This window comes from Echiichthys vipera (genome assembly GCF_963691815.1).
Source record: "Echiichthys vipera genome assembly, chromosome: 8".
In the NCBI taxonomy this organism is placed as follows: domain Eukaryota; kingdom Metazoa; phylum Chordata; class Actinopteri; order Perciformes; family Trachinidae; genus Echiichthys; species Echiichthys vipera.
In genome coordinates, this window is record NC_139833.1 from 30,245,338 (window position 1) to 30,259,880 (window position 14,543).

The following is a 14,543-nucleotide window of genomic DNA, read 5'->3' on the forward strand; positions in this document are numbered from 1 at the left end:
TTCAGCATCTTGAGGTCCAGCTTTCAGCGGCCTAACTTTAAACTGAAAGCATTGTTCACACTTGCCCTGCTATTTCCTGTAAAGGCCTCTTATCCCAACACACAGGTCATTTACCGCATATATCGTCACATATAGTTTGCAGCACAGACTAGTGCAAAAAGATGATCTTTTTTGAATGAAAAGCTTTAATTAATAATAAACCAAACTATGCTAAATATTTATTTGTCTGGGGATTGTTGCACCTTTCTGCATAGAAGATACCCCAAGTCAGTGTTTTATGCTTAAAGTTCACAAAACAAAACAGGAACAATGTTATCATCGTAAGCGTAATTTGACTGGTATGATATGTGAAATTGTCTTTTGCAGTGCAATTCTTTATTTTCAGACACTTGAAGAGTTAAAAAAAATTGTATATACCGCAAATCCATATTTTGATAGTTTCATGTCTATAGTATAGTATCTATAGTATAAAATACAATAAAATTCAATGAAGTATTAAATGATTTCTGTTCTTGTGTTTTAATATTGAGAATGCATACTAAATATATGACTTTTTTCTATATTACGCTTTGTTCTCAGCTCTTCTACATGTCTGAGGGATGAATCGGCTCATTATGCAGGACTGCATTACTGTAGGAATTAAAGAAGCAGGTCATGGAGAGAACAGCTGTGTCTTGTGCTGGGGACTTTCTAAAGTCCAAAAAAGAAAAACCCAGATGATGTCATCATCTCAGATCCAGCACTCCTACTAACTACTACACTGATTGGGATTATTCTAATCTGTCTCTCACAAGTCCCCCAACCTTACAGAAATGTAACACTAGATTGCTGGAGTTCTCCTTTAACAGATCTACTTGAATGATGGGATTAGAATGTCAAAGGCTTTAGCTCTATTCAAGACAAAACTTGAAGACCCAGAAAGCTGCATTCATTCATTTTCTTTGGTCACTGGGGGGCAGCAGAACAAGCAACACAAAACTGATTTCTTCACACCTGGTTCACACCACAGAGCATTAGCATTTATTTGGGGTCATGTTACTGGCAACCTGAAAACCAAAACAATGATCTAGGGGGCTGTTCTCACCTGGCATTAACATCTGTTCAGAGTGATCAGATCGCAAGTGGACAGCTCTCCGTATGTAAAATAGATTAAAGGCCCTGCTGCCCAGGAACCTCAGAGCTGGTAGTGCCCATAGATTCGTCAAGTAGCAACACTTTCCACATCACAAGTTCTTTAATCTGTTGTCATTATAAGGCTATTGATTTGTGCAGTTTACACACACACACACACACACACACACACACACACACACACACACACACACACACACACACACACACACACACACACACACACACACACACACACACACACACACACACACACACACACCCCACACACACACACACTCCTAACATTGCAGAGTGACAGGTCATGGCACACAAGAGCACATTTTTCATGGGTCCTGTGTCTGCTACTGGGCTTTGGCCAAGTTTTCTAAGCATGATGCAATGGAGGCCCAGATTCTTAGCCGGTGTTAACTAGTTACAATAGTTATGCTCTTTTGAGCAGAACTTTACAACATCTGCATGGTATTGTGCAATGAGAATCTAGTTGTGGCATTGCCCCAGATATTATGGCTTCCTATAGAATTTTTCATGCAGTGTCGAATGGCAAGTGAGCCTAGGCCAACAAGGACTCACTGTTCTCTTACAGAAATGGACATTTGTCTCTGTCCAAAATATAAAGGCCTCTCACAAGGAAGAAGCCAGGAACAGCTCCTTACTTATCTTTATTCCTCATGTGCATGCAGGCAGGCATAATGCCCTTTAAGCTGTGCAGCCTCTTTGACTGGCTGTTTGGAGCAGAGGGTTTGCGCCTGAGGCCTGGACTGACCTGGGGTTAACAGGCAGGAGTTACCCCCTCATGGTCACTCTGCCCTGGACCTGTAAAGATATGTCCTAGCCAGCAGTAAGAAGAGTTATTTAAAAGTCTTCCTCTCTAGCCAGTGATCGTGTTACCTCACTGGGAATAACTTATACTTCTGGTTGTGGCCTGACTGACAGGAGCTGGTGCTGGTCCACTGATCTATGAGTGAATGTGAAAGATGATTCAATAAGTAATCAGTGGTGATGATTTAGCTTTGGGTCTCTATGGTCCTTCTCAGGGGATGTAACTTACTGCATTAATATTCATAACAGCTCAAACACCTCACCAATCGCTGTATTAAGTGTTGTCTTTTATCCATGTTGAGTTATTTTCTCATTTTCTAAAGCTGCAAACCCACTAACCTGGCTCTGACTCTTTGTACCCAGATTAAAAAACACCTGAGGTCATTTGATAACCGATTGCAACTACCTAAATATAGCTCCAGAGATTTCTGTGGTTTTGTTTGCCTTCACTCTTGAAAAAGGTTGTTTTGCAGGGCAGAGGACCTGGTTTCATTTACCTCTATGTTGAACTCGGTGAACACAGAGATAGATTCCTAAACTTGTATCTATGTCGGTTACAAGACACGTGGCTTTTGTAGCAGAAAGTCAGGTGAAATGAAAACATACAGTTTCATCCTAAAATATTTATATGTACATTTTATTTTGACCATAACCTGTCATTTATGTTATTAGATATACTAAGAATTCTGCTCACAGCAATGATGATGCACATAACGGAAGTATTGTGAAAGCAAATTAAAAATACAAATAAATTAATGTCACACAGCTTATGTGACATTTAGACTGAATACTTTACTAAACATTTATTCAGTTAAAGTCCTGAATATGTGAACTGCGAGCCAGACTGGACGAACAGTTCATAGATCAGTCATTTTGGTTAGAATATGTACATTTATCTTTGCTTTGGAAAAGTGGGAACTGCAGATGACAGATGAATGAGGAACCAGACCTGGGGCTGTCAAAATGTTCTTTCTGTGTCAAGCTTCGTTTCATATCTTGACATCTCCTTTGGTGAAACCTCTCAGTTTCTGTTCCAGTTGCAGCAGCTTTTGGGGCGACAGTAGCTCAGTCCATAGGTGACTCAGTTGGGAACCGTAGGGTCGCCGGTCCTAGTCCCTGTGTGGACCATGAATGGAGTGTGGACTGGTGGCTGGAGAGGTGCCACTTCATCTCCTGGGCAAGGCAACTGCTTGCTCGGGGCGCTGATCCATTGGCAGCCCCCTCGCTCTGACATCTCTCCATTAATTGCATGTATATAGGACCTGTTTGTGCATGTGTGTGTATTTCGGGCCTGTGTGTGTGTAATGTGAATAATATAATAACAGAGTGAAAATAAATATCATAGAGGAATTCTTCTTCTTTCTTTGATAGCTTATTTCAATACAGAGAGATATTTGACAAATGGCCATCCTGGACACTTGTAGTGGTCTGGAGCTCCCGTACAGTTAGCCTATATGTCCATATGCACAGGTCCACTCTGAGGAGCAGTGCAGGAAAGACACAAATACTGTCTCCCTTAGCATGACTTCCTGACACTGAATTGGATCTCAACAGGAAAGGTAAACCCTGCCATCTGCTGGTATAAAAAGACAAAAGCTTTTATTGGATTAGGCTGTGCATTTAAAAACAAATATCAGCTATGTCCTTTTCATTATATTCAAATGATCAGTCCACTTTACTCTCAGACAGGTTTTTTTGCTTAACAAACTGACAAATGTGTGAGTATTTTTGGTAAGGGTCAATCTTCCTAAAAATGACTTATTTCATGTATTTTGCACAAGAAATACAGAACTCATTCTTGATTATCAGTTTAGTTGAGCAATCGTTTGTCATCCTTTGATCTATGCTATCCTCCATCGTAAAAAATGTGTTTTTTTTTCTTGTGTAAGAACTCACATTTGATTTCCTGTGTTGTAGAATGACAATCAAACCTGATAACCGTCATGCTTTTATTTGCCACCTCCTCCTGTAATGTCTGCCTTACACAGAGAGCAGGTCCTCCTCGAGCACCGCTCAAAGTAGACTTTTCTTTTGTCAGCTGCCTACATGTTCTTATTTCTGAACCAGGGGAGCATGCTTGCACCGATGCTGCTTAAAGAACTTCCAGGACTTCATGAGCTTAAGATGATGTGGGGATATGGAATATTAGGCTACACACTCACAGCTTTTAACTGGGAAAAATCCCAGCATGAAGAGACTGACGTTCTTTCCCTTTTATAGAGCTCAGATCTGGTTTGGTTCAGTTTTAAATATATTCTAGTGTAAGAATAGCAGCAGCATTAAAATGAGGGTCCCACATGATTTTTTCCCATTCCCTGAGTAAGCTGATAATATGCCAAGTATAACCAGGCTGTTCCCTTAAGATGTAGTGACATAATATTAAGTCTTGGTCATTAAGAAGGCTGCTTATTTTATCATCGTTTAAGCAAAGACATCACCATACGCACCATGACATGACACTGGCATATATTATTTATTTTGGATTAAAATATAGTCTATTGTTTATTATACTACAAGTTGTGTCTACATTCAGCCTAGGCCTACTATTTCAATAGGCTACTTGTTATTACTTAGGCTTCTATAGTGACACTAATGGTCCCTACATGATGGTAAAAAACAGCATGTGGCATTATTTACTTGCACTGCTTTGTAACGGCAGAAAAAAAACAATTATTCTCGCTTTATCTAGTCCTGAGAACCCTAACTGACAAATCCTGTAATTGATATTCTATAGTCTTAGCTTTTTCTAATGTTTTTTATGTCTTAGCTTGTAGAGAATTACCCTAGTAAGTCCTTTTTCTGGACATTATAGTAACCTAAGGTAATGACTTCAGGGGCTAGAAAATGCAAATAAAAACGAAGGCTATATATTGTATTTGAGAACAAAGACTTTGGAGTATGAAAGTGTATTATTTTACACTGGTCTTGCCTTTCTTCTTGAGGCCAATCCCGTCCAATTTAACACATTTCCTGTTTGTGCTCGGGGTCCAACCAGCGGAGCGGTTGCATGTGCACTAATCAACACACAGAGAAGAAGCTTGGTAGAGTTAAGATGGCGGCATGTGGGTGAGGAGGCTGGGATCTAAACTCGAGGGTTTTCGCCATTAAACGATTCCTATGAATCCACGTATATACAGTAATCGAAAGAATATCAATTTCCACATCTCTCACACGTCTCGGTGTGATTTTGGATTGACCCCATGACATCTATACACTTCGTGGTGCACCCGTTGCCCGGGACTGAGGATCAGCTCAATGACAGGTATGTTGTTGCGGCCCGAGGAAAATAAGAATTTAAATTAATATTTACGTGCGGGGTTTGGTATATAGTGTTCGAGATAGTAATTACGAGCGATGCTGACATTGTCATGCGCGTTCTGTCGGGTTTAAATGATTTAAATGACCCCCCAGGGTTGAAACAAGGCCCGGCATCTTGAACAATCCTCGTTAGCCTGCTGCTACCTAAACAGTGCTAACGTTAGCTAGCACGTTAGCTGGCTAGCGTCGGAATAACGTCAGCTCACACTAGCTGCTGTTTCCTCGACTCTCTGGGAGGATTGGCTCACAGTCAAAGTTGAGATAGACAATGCGGGTTGGGGGATGGGGAAAAGCGAGGGAAATAAGGGTCGTAAAACACAACCTTGTTGAAAAGATACACGTTTTCGTGTATAAATGATACATCCACCCTTTTGACATGTGTCAAGTGTTTGTTTTGCGGGCGTCTCGTTGATTATCGTGATCAATGAAGTGGCTAACGTCAGCTAACTGGTAGCTCGCTGCTAATGCTAACAAGCTAGTTTGCTACCACGCTCTTGACAAAGCCAAATATTTGTGTTGAGTGTCTTTTGTGTCAGGATGTTTCTGAAAGGCTAATACCATAATTTGCTTGCTATCATCGTCGGAAATATGTATCTAATGTGTCTGTTTTAAACATTGCGCACCGAGATAAATATCTTAAATATGCAGCGAAGCACAGCAAGCAACATTGCATTCACATTAATCCTGTTATCTACTTTGGTAAGAGGACAAGGATCGCTTATAAAGTGTGTATGATCGATGCTGTCTTATTCAGTCTTCACATGATCACATACTGCCTTTATTTCTTTTAACTGTTACCCAAATACATACAGCATACAAGTTAATTCAATTGTACACAATATTGTTAGTAGTGACATGCAGCTGGCATGCTTCACACTGCTTCTTATGGGATTTATGACTGAAGAGTTTCAATCACTAGATTGTTGTTGGAAGAAAGGTCCAGGATATTGTGTGAGACCTGTATTTTGGCAGAACATGTGATTTTATGATAAACCTATTTATATCATCCATTGAGATTGAACTGATTAATGAGCTGTTCTACTTAAAGACACAGAGGTTGAGAAGTGTTTTAGAATGACTTTGAGATTAAGAATTGGGTAAAGGCTCTAAGTATCTGAATGCCTTTTGCAGGTTGGTGTACTATCTATTTATCTATCTCTGGGGGACCAGCTTTGGTCTGCCTGATGGGAACGCTCAGTTACTCTGCTGCTGGTTATTGAGGTAGCCAGTCAAACATCTTGGTGGTATGGAGAATTGGTTCTTTAAAGAGGTCATGGCTGTTTCCTCCCCAGGCATGCATGCCATTGCATGCTACAGTCACCATGTGCTGCTGGAGGCCCCCTCCCCTCTCTTCTCTATGAAGGAACTTGCAGTTGTCAAAGCAGATAAGTGCTTCTATCTGAAGTCGAAATGCTTGGTCCAGCTTTGCTCATTTGAAGTGCTTGAACATCCGGTCAGATTTCCTCAACCAATGCCACTGGTTTGCTTGGCCTAACTGACGTCTACTTGGACAAATTAGTTTAGCACAGTGGAATGGCAAATAGCACCATCCTGTAGTGAGCTGGATGTTTAATATGTTTTTGATGTGCTTTAGTGAAAAAGTTTTAAATAGCTCATCAAAGCGAGTAGACTTGGTGTCTGTGCTAGAGTGGTGCCATTTGTTTGATGGGAAGGTTAGTGAATGAGTGACCTGGATGCTGTGTAAATAATTTCCCTTTACTTTCATGTAGTGTTTGGAGTGCTGCACTGGCATTTAAACAATTAAAAATCACACTTGCATCTCACAATTTCTCGAAATTTTAGGTTATTTTGTTTGCAAGAACAAATTGTGTTCAAATTATATACATGATCAGTCACTGCACTGTATTCATCACTGCACTGATGCATTTTCTACTTCTTGCCTTCCATCCAAACATGCCAGTTGGAAGTTGTTGACATCCTTTCATGTGGGTTAGGTCATTCATCACAACAGGTGCCCCATTGCTTCTATATTTGTGTGTAATGATGACCACTATATATTCAAGATGACAGCATAGGTCAAATACATGGAGGAGTTTAAAGTGATTGTTTCTTGACAAGACACTGGGCACGTATCAGGATACAGTGCATCTCACCACACATGCTTAAGAATGATCAGATAAATGTAACTCCTCAAGATTGTCTGTCCCTACATAAGATGTGAGTGTGGAAGTAAATTGGAATCTGGAGAGCAACCAATGAAGAAGGCAATTGGATAATGAGCAAACAGGTAATTGAATAAGGTGGACCACTTTGAAAAGTGATACAGCAGATTATGTTAAAAATTCACAACAATCCTTGGAATATATATTTTTTCGCTACGTTATTCATTACTAATTTAGAAGTTGTATTGGAGGGGCAGGTTTGACACTTGCTTTGCACTGCAAGGCTCCAGACTAACTTTTTTCACTAGGAGCACCGTTGGCCCCTAACTGAAAAATTTAGGAGCGCAACCAGAAATTTTAGGGGCACACAGTCAATCAACATGCTAACCCAATCTTCACATTTCTACAAATTTTCACTGTATTACTAATAAATATTTTGATAATAGATGCAGAAATTTTAATGTGCTTTTTCAAATTCAGTGTCATTTTTTTATAATGCCCTCTTGTGAAGACCCCGACCCATGGCTTGCCATCTAAAAGGGCCCCGCCTCATGCCTGACAACATACAGGCACTGCTCCACAGAGTGAGATATGAAGCGGTGTGACGACCGTCACTCGCTCACCTCACAGAACAGATACGGTTCCATTTTATTAAGTAGATGGACTCACCCTGGTTTACTCCCGCTGTATATGTGTTTAACCATATGAACCGTATCTACACAGACTTCTACATCAGATCAGTCAGTGTGTCGCCCGCTGCCTCACTCACTGTGCTGGGCAGAGAAATAAAGTCAATGAATCAGTTAAACACTGTGGATTTCTTCCCATGGAGCCGACATGAAAGTTATTTTGGTTTAGTAAATTTCTGCTGTCACTCTGCTCGGGAGCTGCCGACAGACGACAGAGACAGTCTGTGGACAGCTCGTCACCTACGGAGGCTTCAGGTCCGTCACTTGGCAACTATGATTATAACTTGTAGCCTGATGTTAAAGAAGCTGCGGCTCACGTGTTACGTATTTGTGTTACTGTGCTGACGGCACTATCTTCTTACACTGCTTACATATTGTTCCTGTCTTATCTGCCATTCTGTTGCTGTTTAGCCTCTTGCATATTAATATAGCGAATTCCGTCGCACACTCTCAAATTTTGGTTGCAAAATCCGACCATTTGGTCGCAGTCTGGAGCCCTGCACTATATTACTGAGGTAGGAGGAGATATTTTTGGTGGCAGGGGTTTCAGCATGGGCAATGTTAGGTTAGTGGCAGATAGAATACTTTGTGACGTGGATGGGCATGAAACACTCTGGAATGATTCATCAGTATAAAATGTGACAGTCTGCTGGAAAATCAAAACCTACAAACTAGCCCAATTGTTAGATTGATAAAAAGGCAAGGGGCATTGTAGTGAGAAACATCCAATGATTGAGCATGGAATTTTTATACTGAAAATCGTTTATGGCGCTGGAAATACAGTGTTTGTTACTCACGTTTGAATTCTGGATGATTTGTGGATCAATGTAGCAACTTGATTCTTAATGCAATGACAGTGTGTTAAATATATGCAACACCTCTAACTTGCCTCTCTGCTGCCATCTTCTCCATAGTAATAGCCTTTATCCGGGTGGTTGGGATCTTTCATGATTCTTCTAGCCTTATTCCTGCAGCGCCTGGTGTAAATATTCTTTCTGCAGGCAGGTGGTGCTTTTATGCCAATCAGACAGAACAGAGGACTCTGGCAAGAAAATAGGAGGCGTGTGCCTTAAAGTGATAAGAGTTGGTGCGACAGTGGGAATATTAAGAATTACGTGTTCCTGCTCACCTGGAGTTATTGTCAATCAACATTGGCCATTATAAAGGAGGTCTACATTGGGATGACTATATGACCTAAAATTCACATCAGTATCTTTTTATTTTATTTTATTTTTTATGCATTATTTTGACCACGGCCACATAACAGGGCTACAGTCGGTAACTGTACGGTTAGTCGACTCATCTTATGTTAACATTAAGTTAGCAAATTGGCTAGACAGCACACCCTGCCTTCTCTCTGCCTCTCCCTACTGCTAGTACACTTTCTGGGATGAGATCTGACAGTAGGTGAATGGCTAGCTAGTTAGCCTGCTAATGCCACCATGCTTTAATGCTACGCTGTTTACAGAAAATGAACCAAACAAAGTGGTCACTCATCTGATAATAGCAGTGTGATTTCCTGTGCTGTGACAAGAGCGTATGGATGAAGTATTAAGTTAAGTTTTACAAATTGATGCAACTAACTTCCTAATTCCCCCATGCTCCATGCTTCACTGGTTACCACCCCATGAGAAACCACTGTGGCGATTTATTTTGAAGGACGTGACATAAAGTGAATAAACGTTTCAAAAGTAAAGTGAATAAAATATAAACATTAGATTAACTCGATTGTGAATGTTATTTCTGACTGAGATTTTCATCAGCAATAAAGACTGCAACTCCCGTGATCCCATGCTACTTCACGACGGGTGTGAAAGTGAGAGACCCTTAGCGGTGTTTTTCCTGGCGTTGGAGATGGGTCCCAGCGCAGGGCTTGAAGCTCTGCAGTGGGACAGTATTGGAATGGACAGCTTCATGTACCCTTCTCTTTATTTAGTTGTTTACTCGTTAAAAAAATATTTAATAACCAAAATTAGACTAAATCATGACAGTAAAACCAAAAATCGAATCGGGGATTTGTAGAGTTGTGACACCATTAATACTGCCTTGGTGATGAAAAAGGCACTTGAGAAAATTCCCCTCAAATACTGAGGATTTCCTACTCCTGCACCATCGACTCAGCACTGCATTTCTGAATTGCATGTATTAATCTGCATTAATTGGTTATTACTTGCATTAATATAGTCTGTATCTCCTTACCAGGCTGCGTGAAGTCTCAGAGAAACTCAACAAATACAGCTATAACAGGTACGTTTGTGTCAACATTGTTACTGTAGGCTTCTTTGTTAATGTGATCATAGCCATAAACGGGATCTTCATCATTATCCTGTAGGCTCAATTATCTTTGTGCTTTTTTTCCTTTTTCAAATGCAGTCATCCACACCTTAGTCTGCTGGAGCAGGCTACCCTAAAACAGTGTGTTGTCGGTCCAAACCATGCAGGATTTCTCCTTGAGGTAATTCTATAAGATATTACAATGAAACACCTTTAGGTCTATTATTTAGGTGTAGATCTAAAGTGCATGTTTATTATTTATTTATTGCCCAGTATAATAAAAAGATTTCAATTTAAACTGGCTCACTATGATCGTATGACCTCTGACTTTGCTATGCAATACTAGCTCATTTGCTTCTGTTTTTGTTATACTTGTGTATAAATTGTAGATTGGATTTAATAGATTGGATGTGTTGTTTATATTCAGGACACTTTCCCTTTCCCAATTTAGCCTTACGTCGCTGGACCAAAACGCAAATGCGAGTTAGTCTGAAATCCCTGTTAATTTTCAGTTCCAAAGGGACGTATCAACGGGCGCAGACGAAAATGGCTAAATAAACATGTGAGATAGTGTGGCATGACGGAAAAATGTTAACAAACTACAGCCTGCAGAGATGTACTGTGATGGTGCAGCATCAATATGTCTGTGAACGATTGTACTAAACTTTTGCTAAATCCTTTCACAAACTTAAGAAAAGCTTTGCGTGTAGTTGATCTGAAAAATACTGTCCAGCATTACTGGAATACTGATACAATAGCAGCTTCAACAGAAAGTTCCATATTGGCTGTAGCCATCTTGATTGTTTTCCAAAATGCCTCAACAGCACTCCTCTTTTATAGTCAAGACCCATATTAGAAACGGTGATAATTAGCCCGTCAGCTCTCTAGTTGCTTGAGCTCTGTCCAAAGCAGAGGGGGACCAGGCAGACGCATCTGATCAAATAAAACATGAACTGGAAGTTTGTCTGATTCCCAATTAGGCTAATCCAATTTGACCAGGGCTATAGACACATTGAATGAATGAATGAATGAATGCTTTATTTCAAACATATGAAAAAAAATAAAATAAATTACACTTGAAACAAGACTCATTAAAAACACTTTGTATGTTTGAAAAGGAGCAGGAAGAAGCATAAGCTTATTCATTCCTACCCCTTCTCCACTTAGTATCTATACTATAGGTTTTCTTACTTCCTGTTTATCCTGTTTCTTTTATTAATTTATTTTTTTACATTTTTTTTTTAATGTATTTATTTATTAATTTATTAATTTATAATTTTTTTTAATACGCTCAACAAAACCAACAATTCCAACAAACAAACAAACAATAACCGCTTGTGTATAAATAAATAAACGACAAGTATGGCAAGAAATGAGAACCCTAGTGTTTCACACCCCTCTTCTTCCCTGTACCTTGTAAACACCATCCGTTTGTACTGTTGTTTGAATTTGCTCATGGTTGGACATTGTCTGAGCTCCTCCGCTCGTCTGTTCCACAGTTTCACTCCACATATTGAAATGCAAAAAGTTTTTAAAGTTGAGCGTGCACACAGATGTTTTAGATTCAGTTCCCCCCTCAGATTATAACCCCCTTCTCTCGGAAAAAAAAATGCAATGAAGAGGCATGTAGTAATTGACCTAAGTGCAGGTAGAAGTGTGTTCCAGATGAGTGTGGAGTCATATGGTTTGCCTCCATTCTTTGCAATTCAATTGTGCATTAACAAACATCACACACAGTAGTGTGTAAGTCTTAGTGTCTTATTTAACTAAATTACATGGTTTGGTTTGGCCAAAACATGGTTTATATCGTTCAGTATGCAGCACCTTTAAAATAAATGAACTGATATGCACAGCAATAAATTGACTCAGACTATCATATACAGTAGACTAAGATATGAAAGACAAAGGGTTGGTGAGTGTTTCTCTCTGATTTAATTCCATGGCTTGATATAGTTTGAATTGCTACTTTAAGAGTTTTGATTTGTCAGATTTGTGATATGAAAAACCACATATGCATCTCTTTTAGGATGGACGTGTGTGTAGAATCAGCTTTGCTGTCCAGCCTGATCGTCTGGAGCTCAGCAAACCGGATGGCAGCGATGGGTAAGAGACTCCTTTATGATGGGATCTGTCCGGGAAACAGTTCCAACTTTGGCACTGAGTTGGAAAATAGATTGCTTGTAGAGATGTCTAGTACAAGAACTGAACATACTCAGACTTACTGATGGTGGTTGCCATGATTTGAATTTGGCACATGTGCAACTTTTGGCTGAGTAGGAAGCAGTTGGACAGGATTTCACTTGTAAATTAATTTCAATTTCAATCTATCAGGAGTAAAGCATATATCTGAAAACATCACAGGTCTCTTCCCAAAAGGTCCTCCAACAGTCGGCTGTTGGACTGGGGGATGCTTTGCTGTGCGCTTGTCATGATTGTGTCTGTTTAGTGATTCTAACTACAAAGGCCTTCCCCATGTTTACATGCATTCCAGGGACACATTTGTTTTTCCAATATAAAAATACTTCCGCCTTTCATTCTAATCTTGACACCAAAACAACCATTAGCAAGATTGGCCCAGAATTGTTGTTGTAACTTTCTGAACGCCAGTTGTCTTTAACCTGTTCTGACCTGGCAGTAACATGCGTTCTCAGTGATCCTTTAACAACCGGACACCTCTAACTCCAGGTGAAAACACTCTCAGGATGCATTGCGATCGGATGTCAAAAAACACATCTGGAGGCGTTTCAGGCCGCATGTTTCCAAATTCTAATAGTGGTGAGAAAGGGTCTGACTCTGGCCACATTAAGGACCGCCCACTTAGCTTTTCCATGGTTGTATTTTAAAGGTAGCAGCAGTGACCACCAGTGGATAGTAACCTTATTTTTTAGGATAAAAATAAAATGTAACCAAATTCACGAATATTTAGATATGTTCCTGTTGGTTTTCTGTGCTGTTGCTAATTAGGGCATACTCACACTGTCCTTCCGTACCGGGCCCAAACAGGTTTTACGGGTAAAGACTAGTTCGTTTGACCAGTGTGAGTGCAACCACTCCGCGTCTAGCTGGCCGTCCACAGACCGCTTGGGAGAGGTGGGCTATTGTAAAGCGAGTTTGCACATGTACGAGCACGAGCGTGCACACGTGTACGAGCGCGAGCACGAGGCCTACGGCGGCTCTGACGTAATTTTATGTGCGCTTGTTCACTTGTTCAGACATAGAAGAAGAAGAAAAAGACGGACCATGCGCGGGCATTTAACAATAACAACAACAATGGTGGCGAAAGGTTCACGTTGGTGTGATGCGGAGGTGGAGTGTTTACTGCAGATTTGGTCGGACAAGACGCACAAAAACTCTGGAAAGATTTGTAAACAAAGCGACGCATCGCAATGACGTCAATCAATGCGCGTGACGTGTTACGGCGTGATGATGTATGGACAGGCAAGAAGCATTTGTACAAGGCCCAGGCAGTGTGAGTACAAACGGGCCTGGCCAGCGGGGGGGGGGAAGAGGGAGGGGGGGACAAGTACCCTAAAGCCCGGGGCACGGTACGGGCGGACAGTGTGAGTGCGCCCTTAGGAGCTGGAGCAGTTGTTGTATAAACACACTCATTTCCTATATATTCTATTCTATATCATTATGTATATGTTCATAAAATACACCTTAAACTCTGAACATATTTCACACAAACCGCCGTTTGTGACCAAAAAGTTTTGCACAGACAAACTGTAGGAAATCGCTTTTTCACGAGTCATCTCACTTTCTGTAATAGTGATTTATGTGAGATAAGAGTCACAACGGAAATTCACAGACAACACAACATTAACAAAACCGATTTTCATTCAAATATAGGTTATCTATACGTAATATACGTATAGGTTATCTATACGTAAACAGAAATTATGTGGTCACTGAAGACACGTTGTACACATTGGGCTGCCAGGTAAAAACAGACTCACACTTACATTTGTACCATGCCAAAGCAGGATTCACTAGCTGTAGACTAGTTTGTTTGACCAGTGTGAGTGTTCCGTGCTTAAGCAGGGTACACGAAGCAATTACACTAAGTTAATACCACGTCGGAACACACTCTTTATGGCTGGGCAAGTGTCTGCTATGTAATAAAACATTTTTTTTTTTACTAGCTGCTCTGTTTTGTGATGGCTATGAGTTTGCATTTTTTTAATAA

General features: G+C 40.4%; 1 protein-coding gene across 8 annotated transcripts in view; it reads left to right on the forward strand.

Moving 5' to 3' along the window:
• The first annotated feature begins 5,011 nt into the window (after positions 1-5,011).
• Positions 5,012-14,543, forward strand: part of ubr5 (ubiquitin protein ligase E3 component n-recognin 5) — a 37,897-nt gene continuing 28,365 nt past the window's right edge. For all 8 annotated transcript variants that reach the window (XM_083918277.1, XM_083918278.1, XM_083918280.1 and 5 more), the window contains exons 1-4: positions 5,012-5,215; positions 10,286-10,330; positions 10,457-10,538; positions 12,384-12,460. In XM_083918277.1, the coding sequence (XP_083774403.1) occupies positions 5,154-5,215; positions 10,286-10,330; positions 10,457-10,538; positions 12,384-12,460 (266 nt within the window). In that variant the 5' untranslated portion in view covers positions 5,012-5,153. The remainder of the gene's footprint in view (positions 5,216-10,285; positions 10,331-10,456; positions 10,539-12,383; positions 12,461-14,543) is intronic.